The 12,814-nt window shown below is 42.8% G+C and overlaps 1 protein-coding gene across 3 annotated transcripts; it reads right to left on the reverse strand.

Annotated features, from left to right (window-relative positions):
• Positions 1–681: 681 nt before the first annotated feature.
• On the reverse strand, positions 682–10,295 carry LOC108924150 (vitellogenin-like). 3 transcript variants are annotated; one of them, XM_029254622.1, is made up of 35 exons: positions 10,256–10,295; positions 9,997–10,017; positions 9,708–9,859; positions 9,291–9,542; positions 9,038–9,199; positions 8,805–8,953; positions 8,566–8,716; positions 8,271–8,428; positions 7,973–8,138; positions 7,756–7,881; positions 7,346–7,564; positions 7,022–7,239; positions 6,829–6,926; positions 6,581–6,705; positions 6,392–6,493; positions 6,152–6,271; positions 5,833–6,022; positions 5,636–5,729; positions 5,362–5,547; positions 5,059–5,185; positions 4,673–4,892; positions 4,375–4,543; positions 3,920–4,181; positions 3,482–3,523; positions 3,156–3,380; positions 2,835–3,041; positions 2,592–2,734; positions 2,361–2,499; positions 2,147–2,273; positions 1,831–2,014; positions 1,649–1,743; positions 1,464–1,558; positions 1,215–1,380; positions 973–1,134; positions 682–785 (listed from the first exon to the last, which is right to left on the reverse strand). In XM_029254622.1, exons 1-35 carry the CDS (start codon positions 10,293–10,295, stop codon positions 682–684), a joined length of 5,196 nt encoding a protein of 1,731 aa, XP_029110455.1. The 3 variants fall into 3 exon arrangements, with proteins under 3 accessions (XP_029110455.1, XP_029110454.1, XP_029110453.1); XM_029254621.1 differs by having other exon boundaries at positions 3,920–4,204; positions 4,377–4,543; positions 4,673–4,886; positions 5,044–5,185; XM_029254620.1 differs by having other exon boundaries at positions 3,920–4,204; positions 4,377–4,543; positions 5,044–5,185.
• Between the last annotated feature and the right edge of the window lie 2,519 nt (positions 10,296–12,814).

A 12,814-nucleotide genomic window follows, 5' to 3' on the forward strand; every position in this document is an offset into this window, starting at 1 on the left:
CGGTTTAAATACACGCATGATTTCTTTTTTCTCTCTTATAGCCGTTTTGTCAGATGTGAAAGATTGATTCTCATGAAATAACCACTTCATGGTGAAACTAATGAACACAAAGGTTAATATACTTTCAAGTAGCAAGTAGGGCCTTTAAAGTCAGAAAAAAATGTGCCGCTGTAAAAAGTGTTAAATTTTTAAATTTCTATTTTCCTGCAATGAATTTTATAAAGAATGAGGCTGAATGTTTGCAAAATATATCCACACACATATACACACACACACACACACACACACACACACACACACACACGTCTGAAGCCGCTTGTCCCAAGCGGGGTTGCAGTGAGCCAGAGCCTAACCCAGCAACACAGGACGTAAGGCTGGAGGGGGAGGGGACAGACCCAGGACGGCATGGCCATCCGTCACAAGGCACCCCAAGCAGAACTTGAACCCCAGACCCACCAGAAAGTAGGACCCGGTCAAACCCACTGTACCACAGCGCCCCCCTCACACATATGTATTACAAAATAAATTTAAAAAATTACATTAAAACTTATCACTCATCACATTATACTTTATTTATGATTAAGTACACTTTCAGAAGAAAATACAAGTGCTGTCCATTACACAGTTTCATTATAGTTACACAGAGTTAAGCACACCATTTAGGATAGTCAGTGAGACACACTAAGCACAATCCTCTGAACACTGACAAGCAACATGGGTGTCAAAGGTCTCTCGAATATCTTCACTTTTCTCCCAGTGTCTGTCAAGCTTGGGCACATTGGAACCTGTAAAAAAAATTATATCTATCATGCTTTGTTTTCTGTACATATACTGTATATCACACAGATTAATTTTTTCTACTACTGCAAATATAGATCAACTCATTAGGAATGCAACTCCATCAAGCCGATCATTTTCAAGTTCATAGGAAATACATTTCCTTCCAGCCTATGATTTAGTAGAACAACTCACCAGCAGGGACACAGTGGAACCCTACAGTCACAGGGGTTGTCTTCACTGGCTTACATTCAGGCAGACACTGCAACACAGGCTCGGTGGAGTAACATTTAGATGCCTGTCCATGCAGTGTAACTGGCTTATCCAGCATCACTGATTCTTGCCTCAGTCGGCATTCTGGATAAACAGAAAAATTAGTGACAACCTTACAAAATCTGTGGAAAAGCTATTCTTTGTGTGGTGCAAGAAACACTCACCACTGGCATCACGACAACTTTCAGCAGCAAGAACCCAGGAATGGCCAAAGCTGACTGCGCTCATGATCTGGCGTCCGCTGGGTGCTTGATATTCTTGTCTAACTTCACCATCAGCCTTTCCACAAAGTCCACAAACTTTTCCTTTCATCCAGTCTTCCACTTCAATCTGTATGAAACAAATGCAGACAGCGTTAGCTACGCTGATTTGAAGAGAGACCAAATCCAATGTACAAGTGAGCCTCATTTTACCCTCAAAATGTTTCCATCGTAATACACTTCATGCAGGCCTTGTCCAGGAGCATAAAGCGATAGGCCGTCACCATTTTGTCTTATAATGATGGAACCTACAAACACAGTATCAGGAAAATAAGAGAGACCTTTTTCATCATTGCTGCAACAAAATTATACAAAAAAAGTTTAGATGGTGATTGTACCTGTAGAATGTTCATAAGGTAGTTTTACGGTAGGGACATCCATCCCATTAACTTTCATGTGGAGTCCGTTGTCATCAGCACTCCAGTCAACATCGCTGAAAGAGACGGACAAGAGCATGAGGTAGAACAAGGTGTGGCAACTGTTACTTCTAAACAGAGAGACGAGAATGCCTTGTACTCACATCTGAGCAACCTTCACAATGATGTGTGGTTTTTCTGATGTCTCATCCTTCTTCATCAAAACCACGAACTTGAGCTCTGTGGTGCAGTCCTGGGCAAGCACTTGGTGGCAAGAGCTAGGTACTTCAGGACTATATCTTCTATTGTTGAATGTGGTGACAGTGTCATCAGCTACGATGCACTTGGCTGGAGCAATTTAAAAAAAAAAAAAGAAAAGTACATATACTGTTATTCCTGCTGTTGATACCGTAATAGAAATAAAGCACCCTTTTTCACTTTGCAGTGAACTGCAAATGTGCCTTTTCTAGTTTTACAGACCTGTGTTGGCCTCCGCAAACATGTAGTAGATCCTGTTAGCAATATTCTGCTCCACTTCTGCACGAGCTGCAGCAGCTCCAAATGGTAGAGCAATGGGAATTGCCTGAGCCAGCTTGTACATAGTCATCTGGGAAAAGGTAGACAGGGTCACTGCGTTGTCTTTACTTCTACTCATTTATTCTAAAAAGGTAGCAGTATACATCTTCTTCGGTACCCTTGGGGTTTTAAGGATAACACTGAGGGTCCTGGCAGAAGTTGAAGCCACAGTGAGTTTAATCTGTCTCTTGCTGTTTCTGTGTCTTCCTTCACTAAATCCAGCCATTAGCGCAGCACCTGGGATGTACTCAGAAATCCTCATAAAAAGAGAGGCAGAAACAGAGTTTCAGTGACAGCAAATTCTTGGATGAAAAGATCTGGCCTGTGATGTATTGGTTTGGAAGCTTACATCCGAGCATAGCGCTTAACAGCACGGGGGGTCTTCTTCCAGTTGAGCTTCATTTGGACAGCAGGGTGTGAACCCAGTAACCCAGTCTCTGCTTGGATGACTGTTGCATAGTCCTGGCATTCCTCTCCCCAACGAATCTTGGCCTGGTTTGAAAGAATAAAGAAAAAAGCAGCAGTGTGACACAGTCATTTTAATTTTGAAATGCTTAGAATTAAACTCAGCATTGGAGTCTTGCAGTCTCACCATGACTTTGTGCATGCTCAGCTGGATACCATCAGCACACATCTTCCAGTTGTCGTTCTCAGCAAGAGCAGCCATGATGACCTGTACCCTGACATCAGCTTTGTCCATGTAGGCAGCAATCTGGTATCCCTGCCTCTTGTCATTACCCCTCACTGCACGAATGATGACCACAGCAGCAGGAGGCACACTATCTCCAAGGAATCTAGACTGTTTGAAAAAAGACACAGTCATCAAGATGAGTCTGGTGTCTGCTTACTCAATTCCCAAAAGTATGATTAGTCTGCATTTCTATGTGGTGCATGTTGACTGCCATGTTTCTACCTTCTTGTAAATGGCCTCAAAGCTGGAGGCACTGCTTCTACTGCTGCTTCTGCTGCTGCTTCTGCTGCTGCTTCTACTGCTGCTGCTGCTACTGCTGCTGCTGCTGCTACTGCTGCTACTGCTGCTGCTGCTGCTGCTCTTGCTGCTGCTGCTGCTGCTGTTGCTGCTCTTGCTGCTGCTGGAGCTAGAGATCTTGCGCTGGGAGGTGGCTCTGTTGTCATCATGCTGTTGGAAATAGGAAAAATTACTCAAAAGTGTGAAATGCGATTTATTATTAGCTGCTGTTTTCACAAAAAAAAAAAAAACTATGTTTTCAACCGATTTACCTGGTGCATATGATTCTTTGTAAATCTTCTAAATACATGTGCCTGTTGAAAAAAAAAGAAAAAGAAATATTGTTTTAATTTGGATGCTTCCTCAGTTTCATATAAAAGCTTGTCAGGTTTTATTGGCAGGATTATTTTTGTAATCATTGGGAATTCCATGAGATGGCATCAGAAATCACGATGTCAATTTGTTTGTCCTAAATAAGAGATATTTAGGATGGTTTCTAATCAAAGGTGGAGCTGAGATGTTTTTGTTTGTGCATCACACAAGATACAATCATCACTGGAATGCATTGAGAACGGAGCCTTGTCTCATGCCCAAATGTTTGAAACTAAACCCTAAACCCGACCTAACCCTCTGGGCTGTTTTTCCTCTTTTTTCTTAGGTAGGTTTTCCTCAGTATGATGTTTCATTAGCAAACAAGAGTTTGGTCTCACCTTCGATATACGGGAGCTGGACGAGCTGCTGCTCACAGATCTACCGTTACTCCAGGCACCGGCAACCTTTCTGCTGCCACTACTGCTGCTGCTACTGCTACTGGTTCTCTTGCTCTTCCTGTTTTTACTGTTGTTGCGAGAGCTGGATGAAGAGGAGCCAGAAGATGAGGAGCTGGAGGAAGAGGAGCTGGAGGAAGAGGAGCTTGAGGAACTGCGATTCTGACCCGAGCGACGGCTAGAAGAACTGCTCGAACTGGAGTTGCTGGATTTCCTCAAATTTTGTGTCTTTAAGAGGAGAGAAGTGAGAAAAAAAATGCCAACACTAGCACTCAGCAATGTTTTCAGTTGAAATTTCAAACACCATTCCATACAGAGGGTGTTATTGCTGAACTGCTGAAATGTCACAATGGTAAGCGTAAGAATTACACTGGTCGTTAACAGAATATATTGTACACACTCTTTCAGTTTCCAGGATTTTTTTCAGTTTCAATACAACTGGGGTTCCTCCACGATTGCCCTTATCAGTATTGTCGTCCTTTATCGTGATCCTTTTAACTATTTTTGAAGCAGCATTCTGTCCAACTTGCAGCTCAATCTCTATCTTTTCAACAGCTTCATCGGAAACTACGGAGAAAGAAAAACTTCCTTTAACACTGCGTGAATGAATATGCAAGACTTTGATTTGTCTTGCCCTGCACCATCACACCCAAATTGTAAGTTATTCTAAGTTCATATGTCTTTACGACAACATACCAGGCTTCACATCCAAAGTGACTGAATATTCTCCAATCAGTTTGTATAGAGGGGAGTTTCTCACGAAGCCAGCATTCTGGGAGGTAATCTTAGCACAAGCTTGCTGTCCTAAGTTTGCCATTGTGACACACCATTTCTTGTCCATTCTGGCTGAAACATCGTTCTGCTTTGGCCGTTTCTCGTCGCTTACATTCTCATAAATTCTTTCAGACGACTTTGACTGGACATAAAAAACAAGTAATGACACAATCTGAGCAAAGGAAGGCATATTACAAGAGATATTAACTCATTTCATATCACAGACACGATGACATTATCAGGGTCATTTTGTATAGACAATCTCCAAGCACAGACATTTTTGGTCAGCTCACCAATCCACTACCAGCGTCAGCATCTGCTCTGGATGTGAATCTCTCCCTAGACAGTTGGGCTGCAAGATGTTCGGGTAGTACTGGGGTAATTTTAGCTCCAGAAAGATTTTCTACATTCCTTGACATAGCAACAGCTTCCATTCTGTTAGCAAAAAAATAAAGCATTAGTATATCATCGACTGAGTGGTTAGTTTTAAAAAGAATTATCGTGTTTCCATTTAAAGCAGCCATTTCATAGTTACTGTGAAAAAAAATTATGGATTCCAGTTTTTTTTTTTTTTTTTTCCCTTTTCTTAAGCCTAATGAAAAATTGCTTACTGCAAATCCAGAAGGCGACCGTGAGCTTGAAGAGGCAAGGCCTCAATCTTGAAGTGTCCCTGAGCTATGTGAACTCTTGCGTTGAACTTCAGAGGAAGGACATTATGAACTTTGGCTTTGGCCACAATTGCAGCTTGAATGATGGCCGTGTTTACTCCCATAACTGCAATTTTGTGTACAGCAATGCTGCAAACATAGTAAAGCGTATGTTTAATTTATGAGAGTTAATAGTGACATTTTCTGCTGGTACAAAATGCGTGATCTGTAGATGTACCTCGGTGCAATGTGAGCCTGTAACTGAATGTCGGTGTTCTTCAGCTGAGCCAGCTGGAAGTTCTCCCTAGGTGGAGGTGTCAGAGTTGCTTTTGCTAAGAACATAAAGACATTAACAATAGGTTACAGGGAAGACTTCGCAGGGAAGAAATGGAGACACATTAAGAATGTATTGGTGGTCTCCGTGAAAAAAATTACCTTTAACTGTTGCTGCCGCCACAGCAGCTGAGTACAGGCTGAGCTCCATGGGGAAACCTACAGAGGTGGGGAAGATGCGACGCACCTCAGAGGTCAACAAAGACTTGGAGATTTGGAAGTCAGCCCCAGACTGCAATGTATTCAGCACAGTCTTCCACAGTTCATGCTGTGCAGCAGCTCCGGTAGCCAACTAAAAGCAGGCCAAAACAAGAAGACGTTTCAGGCAAATTTCTTTCATGCGTGGATTTAAACTGAGCAGAATTTGTTTAATAGTCATCGAATATGCATTAAACAAGCGCAATACATAAGAAGACAGTACCTGTATGGCTCTCTCAATGATGTCCTTGTCAATGTTGGCAAAGGCAATTTCTTGGCCAAACAATTTTAAGTACACTGAACCCAGTGGCTGACTTGTTGGTAACGGCTTCCAGTTAGTCAGCTTTCAAGAAAAGTGCAAAAGCCATAGGAAATTTGTTAAAAGCCTAACAAAATGCTCTGAAAGCTGTTTAAATTGTTTTGCCTCTTGGCGACAACTGCAAATTTGTTTTCTGCCACTTACAGCGTTCAGGATGCGCCTCATCCTGGAGATCCTGTCAGCACCAGCGTCAGCAGCTCGTTCTTTCATAAGAGCCTCCTGGATTCCTTCGGTTCTCACACCAATCTGAAACAGGGGAGCAGCATCATCGGCATAGTTCGTGGTTTCAATCAAGCGTAACATCTATGAAACCCTCAGGAAGCTCAATCCCACCTCAAAAACATCTGCTGCTGCCCCAACCATATAGGCACGAACTTTGGCCACAACGGCCCTTGGCAAAATAGTGGCAGCATCGTTGATGAAGTATGCAGTAGTCGCAGCACCAGCCATCAGGCGGTCTTTAAAAAAAGTGACAAATTAATTCCCTCTTTGGCTACAGCAAAACACAGGTCAAATCACTGCAATCATCTTAAATACTGACACTGATCTGAAAACATCCCTGATATTGACAGTATGCCTACTGTGAAAAAAGTCCAGGTGGATGGCTTTGCTGAAACGATAGCTCAGCCTGTCAAACTTGGGGCTCAGGATCTTGATAGCAACATTGCAAGCAGCTGCACTAAACAGAAAGAAGGACAGTAATTAGCAAAGTGAAACTGGAATCAAACACCGTGATACTGCAATCTAAGATGGAAGTGATTTTTATTGTCCTACACTTGGGCAAGGTCTGGGGCGGTGCTCCTGGTCAAGGCCTTCATGTGAGAATAGGTAAAGCTTGCCACTTGCAGGCTTTTCTCTTTCTGCAGAGCGGCGGCAATGGTGGAAACCAAACCAATGCTGGGTTTGGTCTTAAACAGCACAACACAAGCAGCCATGCGCAATTCTGGGTGGAGATCTCTGTCCAGGAACAACTGAAGGGCAATGTCTTGGACCTGGTTCAACAGCAACAAATGCGTACATTGTAAGAAAAAAACTTTTGAGCATTTACCTCAAACAGAATGCTCCTACAATGCTAGTGAATGTTACACTTGGACTCACTCTTCTCTGTTCCCGTTTGGCAATGTGTCTCAAAGCTACCACAGCATCAACCTGGACTTTGACTGGAAGTGCAGCAGCTGTAGAGCCAAACCCAGGGAGGAGCTTCATGATTGGCTTGATGCTGGCAGGGTGACCTGCATTTCCGAGGACCTTCATAGCCAGGGCAATTTCTGCAACATTTGCCTTACTAATTGCTTCTGCAGCGAAATCATGAATAGGCTGAGGACAAAAAGTGGATATCCACAGTAAACAACACTACTGTAATAAAGACACTGTGCCATCTATAACTAAACACATGTAATATTTCATGTTGGATAGGGGCAGGCTAGTACAAAGGAGCATTATTATTATTATTATTATTATTATTATTATTCCACAATACCTACTGTATGCTATTACAATCTGCTTACCTTTATAACATCAGCAGGACAGTTCTGATGTTCCGTACAGAACTTGAATACCAAGGAACCGTAACCAAGCATTGCGATTTCACGGAGTATGGGATGTGACTGAGTTTTAGCATTAAGTACCACACTCTGGAGGAAGGAAAAGCATACTATTAGATTTCTTTAAGCCAAGTGTAAGGAAAGTAATTTTTTACTTGAAAGATGCAAAAAAAATACTCACAGCAGCTAAGTTGACAGTGTCCAAGTTAGCTTCTACTAGATGGAGAGCAGCCAGCAAAGCCTGGGCAGTTTCTATTACAGTGACTTCACCAGCTAAGAACTTTTCCTTGATGAATCTCAGAGCCACTTGAGTTCCAATGGCAGGGACAGTATCCAGGAACCATCGTCTGAAAAATTAAATGCAGTTTCCTTATATAGCCAACATTGTAGGTTTACAAGTAAGACACAATGATGTTTTTCTTCACATTCACTAGTTAAGATTAAAATTGCTCAAAAGAAGGCTGGGAAGCTTCACGTACCTGAAGTCTGGCTTTGCCTTGACTTGAGCCCAAATTTTATTGATGGTCTCGTATTTGGCCATACGCAGAAGCTGAGCCAACTCGACAAACTTGAGTGGAGCATCTTCATGAACCTCACCCGCATTGTTTTTGACTAGGTGATTCAAGATCTCTTCAATCTATAAAAAGAAACAAATCAAATAATGGATTTAACCTTGTTACGAAGAGCACAACGATCTGTCAAAATACAACACTTGGACTCTTTAGAAACTGTGCTAAAATGAGAGCAAAAACTGGAAGATTCGCCACACAATACCTGTGCCTGGGCATTGGTGACTTTAATTAGTTGAATGGGTGTCTGGAGAAGCTCAGATGCAAATTCATATTGCAGAGATCCACGTGCCAGATAGTCTGCTTGTATAGGCTGCACTGGGTCATTCTGGGCCTCAACAAACGTCATCAATTGTCTAAAGAACACACATTTCTCAGGGCAAAATACATGGACTGAAGCCACCTTTTTGAGAAATTCTACTATATCTGGTGCTCATGCTCTACCTCGCTTTCATCTGAGCAGCTCCAGTCAGCTCATGGAAAGGGGTAAATTGATGAAGCTCCTGGACAGCGGCTTCCATGATGAGAGCACCACTTTGGGTGGGCTTCATGACATAGCTGTAGGTTGCAGCTCCTCTCAGGTTCTTGTTTTTCTGTGCAACGCGATAAGTTTGATCAGATCTTCTCCCTCAACATTTTCAGCAGTGGCCAAATATAAAGTTTAATGTTTCTGTTACCTGCTGGCATTGGACACAAGTCTCTGTGTAAGCCATTCCAATGTCTGCCATGACCCTCTTCTGGCAGTTCCCCAGGTCCTTAGACTTGATAACATGGATGCGTTCGGCTTTTGTGTCTTCGCTGATTACATAATCAGTTTTACAGACTCCCTGGGATCCAGCCTGAAAATAAGAAAAGAAAAAAAAAAACATGAGTCCTTAATCAAAATCAAAAAGAAATATGTCACATTATTTTACAAGAAGATGGTCTCACCTCCTGCAACTCATATACATTCTGTGTTTTCTTGATGTTCAGCTGAAGGATGTTGAGAATTCCTCTGTGGATATTGAGAATTGTTTCGGAGACTTCGGCAGGGGCAAACAATTTGCCCACCACACCACTGACATACTCAAACTTCACAGGAATACGAAATTGAGCAGCCAAGGCTTGGGTGAGCTTTGCAGCAGGGCTGAATTCATCTCTGGGCCATACACCAGTGTACTGGAACAACTGAGGTTCCTTGAGCTAGAAGTACACATCCAAATTAAATATACCTCTGTGAAATACTAAACAATAGAACAAATCAAATTACATGATGCACAATAGTTTAGAAAAAAACATTGCAGACAAAACACACATTTGCTATGAGCCACCTCGATTGTTCTTGTTTTTCTAATGCAAATGTTTTACCTTGAGCAGGTGGGTGGTCTGGGCAACTTGACTGATGAGAACTTTGCTGACAATCTTCACTCCAGCCCTGGCCAGACCTTCCTTGGGTAGACCCCCCTGCAGCAGTGCTTCATACTGGTACACATAGGTCTTACCAGTGGCAAAGTCCGGTGCTGGTAAAACAGGAATTTACCCTTTTTTGAAGAATGCTTCTTTTACACTTATATACTTTTTTTTTATTAAAGTGTTGTGAAACTACAGTGATTTCTAAAATAATAATAATAATAGTGTAATACAATCTCATACTCACTTAGGTTGTTCTGTTGACCCGCTGAAAGGTAAAGTAAACAGTGGTTTAAAACGTAATACACATTTCCTACTCGATTCTGACATCTTAAAGCACCCGATTTAAACAGGATTTCTCGTAAACCTAAGGAATATATTCAAACTAACAAAAAAATTGCTGTTTAAACTGCATAAGGACTGTCTTGCTCATTCTCAGTCTGGTTTGATGCTTTGTTCATCATATTTTCATGTATTACCAGTTTGGAAAAGTACAGTCTGCTTACCCACAAGGGCCAAAGTCAGTGCAAGAACAATTGCCTTCATGGCCTCTGGAATGTGAGGCGCAGCAGAAGCACACTACCTTTTTAAAGGATCTCCTTGTTTGGTTGACCACACATTAACAGCACCTTATCAATACCTGATGCTCTGAAGCTCTGGCCAGTGTCACACTGCCCACAACAGAATGAAATACGTTCCATGTATTCATATTACTGATGAAACACCATCAGGTTAGACCAGGTACTCGGGGTTGTCACAGCCACCAGGTTAGGTTAACCTTTGTCAAATGTCGAGTTCAACGTCCAGATTACAAAATGGAGTATTACTGAGAGTTGCTGCTAGGTGATTTCTTTTAAACATTCCACTGGAAGTGTGTTGTTCATACATGTTTATTTGCGACATAATCATACTCTTTTCACTTTTGTCATTTTGTAAAAAGATTAATGCAGCCAGTGGAAAATCCAATTTACAATAAAATAACAGTAAAACGATCAAATCCAATCACACACAAAATCAGTCTCCTACAAAATTATTTTGCATTCCACTACAACTGTATTTCTCGTCTGCATCTGTGTGCTACTGGCAATCTACCACTTTAGCAGGCTGCTGAGACTATTGCTAATACTTCATCCTGCGTGCTATTCCAAGACAAAATCCAGAAAACAATTAATGCTGATTCATCTTCTTTGTCAACACTTGCTCTGCATCCAAAGGGCTCAGTGTATAGAAATACAAAGGAATTTGAGGTTGCCATGTGCTTTATGTGTAACACCTTATCTATATTGCACCAAGACATTGTAAAATCATAGTGGTACGTACAAGAGGAGCGCTCCAGTGCAGAGCTTCCATGGACCCCAAGGCGGCTGCAGCGGGCATTGAGGTACGAACAGGCTGGAGGTGGAAGGCAGAGAAAGAGCTGGAGGAAGCGGAGTTGAGCTTGAGATGGAAGGCATTGGTGGACACAGTGGCAACAGGGAGAGCAGGCGTAGGCTTCCTTCAAAAGACCCTGGCGTGCAAGGCCCGTGGCAAAGATAGGTAGCATTTTATTCAGGAGGAGGTACGGACAGGCATGCACAAAGTAAGAGTCAGCTGAATGGTGGGGCTCAAGCAGCAAGGAGCATGAACAAAGTGGGAGAGTGCATTACAATGGAAAGTCACCTGGTCAAACACCTGGCAGGCTGACTCCCACCTAGTCAGTTTCCTGGTCCAAGCGTTATAAACAGTAACATCTTACCAAGTCCAGCTAACCTTCATGTCTGAGGGAAGAGCAAATTGCCCTCCTGCCCCCTGTGCACTAGGAGAGGATCCCTGGAACACCTTCTGAGCAGTTACCCGAAAGCTCTTGGAGAAGGTCACTACTGTTGGTGTCGTGACCAGGTGCTAAAGGCAATTACAGAACATGTTGCTACAGCCATCAGAGCCACTAAGCATCACCACCCTGCACGGAATACTATCTCCTTTGTCAAGGCCGGCCATAAGGCCCACCCACAGCCTAGAGGGAAGACGGGCCTCCTAATCACAGCTACGGTCTGGCAGCTGAGAGTGGACTTGGGCAAGCAGCTGAGGTTCCCAGAAAACACTGTACTCACATCTCTCTGTCCGGACATGCTCATCTTTTCTGAGACTATCACGCAATCATGGTCATGTTGGAGCTCACAGCGCCCTGAGAAGAACGCCTGGAGGAAGCCAACGAGCAAAAATCCACAAAGTACCAGGAGCTCGCAGAACAATGTTCGAAGCAAGGCTGGCGGACACAACGTGTGCCCATCAAGGTGGGCTGTTGGGGATTTGCAGGGCATTCATTGTGCAAAGCCCTAACACTGCTGGGCATCACAGGGGAGGCGAAGAGGAAGGCCATCAGATCAGCTACCGAAGCCGCAGAGAGAGCCACTAGGTGACTCTGGATTAAGAGAGTGGATCCATGGTGATTTGCTGCTAGGACGCAAGTCAGGGCTTGATCAACCCCAGCTGGGTTGCCTGAGCAAGGGTGTCTGATGTTGAAAGACCTGAAACACCCGATGACCCCAGGTCACATCACTGACAATGTCTCCTAGCGGATCCGCAGGATGTATCTTATAACACATAACAAACTGAAAACACCATATTAGATCAGATACTCAGGGTTGTCACAGCCACCAGGTTAAGTTAGCCTTTGTCAAATGTCAAGTTCAACGTCCAGATTACAAAATGGTGCGTTACTGAGAGTTGCTGCTGTGTTGTTTCTTTTAAACATTCCACAGGGAGTGCATTGCGGATGTGAAAATACTTTCAAAAGAAAACCAACAATTCACCACGAAGGAGAAACCAACAACTATGTCAAGGATTTCTAAGATATGGTTTACCATGAAAGAGCAGAGTACTCCTCCTTTACTCTAAAATATATTTATTAATTGCATGCGTATTCCACAGAATAGCAAATTACAGCACTGAGAAAAGGATTTAAATGTGAGACAGACTGTTTTGTCTTCACAAGTCCAGAATTTTCAGCAGTTTTTATTTTGTCATATCGTTGTCATGCTGTTCAGGTTTATTTGCAAGATAAACATACTTTTTTCACTTTTTTT

This window comes from Scleropages formosus, chromosome 9, assembly GCF_900964775.1.
Source record: "Scleropages formosus chromosome 9, fSclFor1.1, whole genome shotgun sequence".
Taxonomy (NCBI): domain Eukaryota; kingdom Metazoa; phylum Chordata; class Actinopteri; order Osteoglossiformes; family Osteoglossidae; genus Scleropages; species Scleropages formosus.

Excerpts from the sequence above, each read along its gene's own strand:
- LOC108924150 (XM_029254620.1), bottom strand. The coding sequence starts at position 10,295 with ATGAAGGCAATTGTTCTTGCACTGACTTTGGCCCTTGTGG. Across the intron at positions 3,381-3,481 it reads CAAAGAATCATATGCACCAG|CATGATGACAACAGAGCCAC; the intron begins GTAAATCGGTTG and ends TATTTCCAACAG. Across the intron at positions 1,559-1,648 it reads ACCTTATGAACATTCTACAG|GTTCCATCATTATAAGACAA; the intron begins GTACAATCACCA and ends CTGTGTTTGTAG.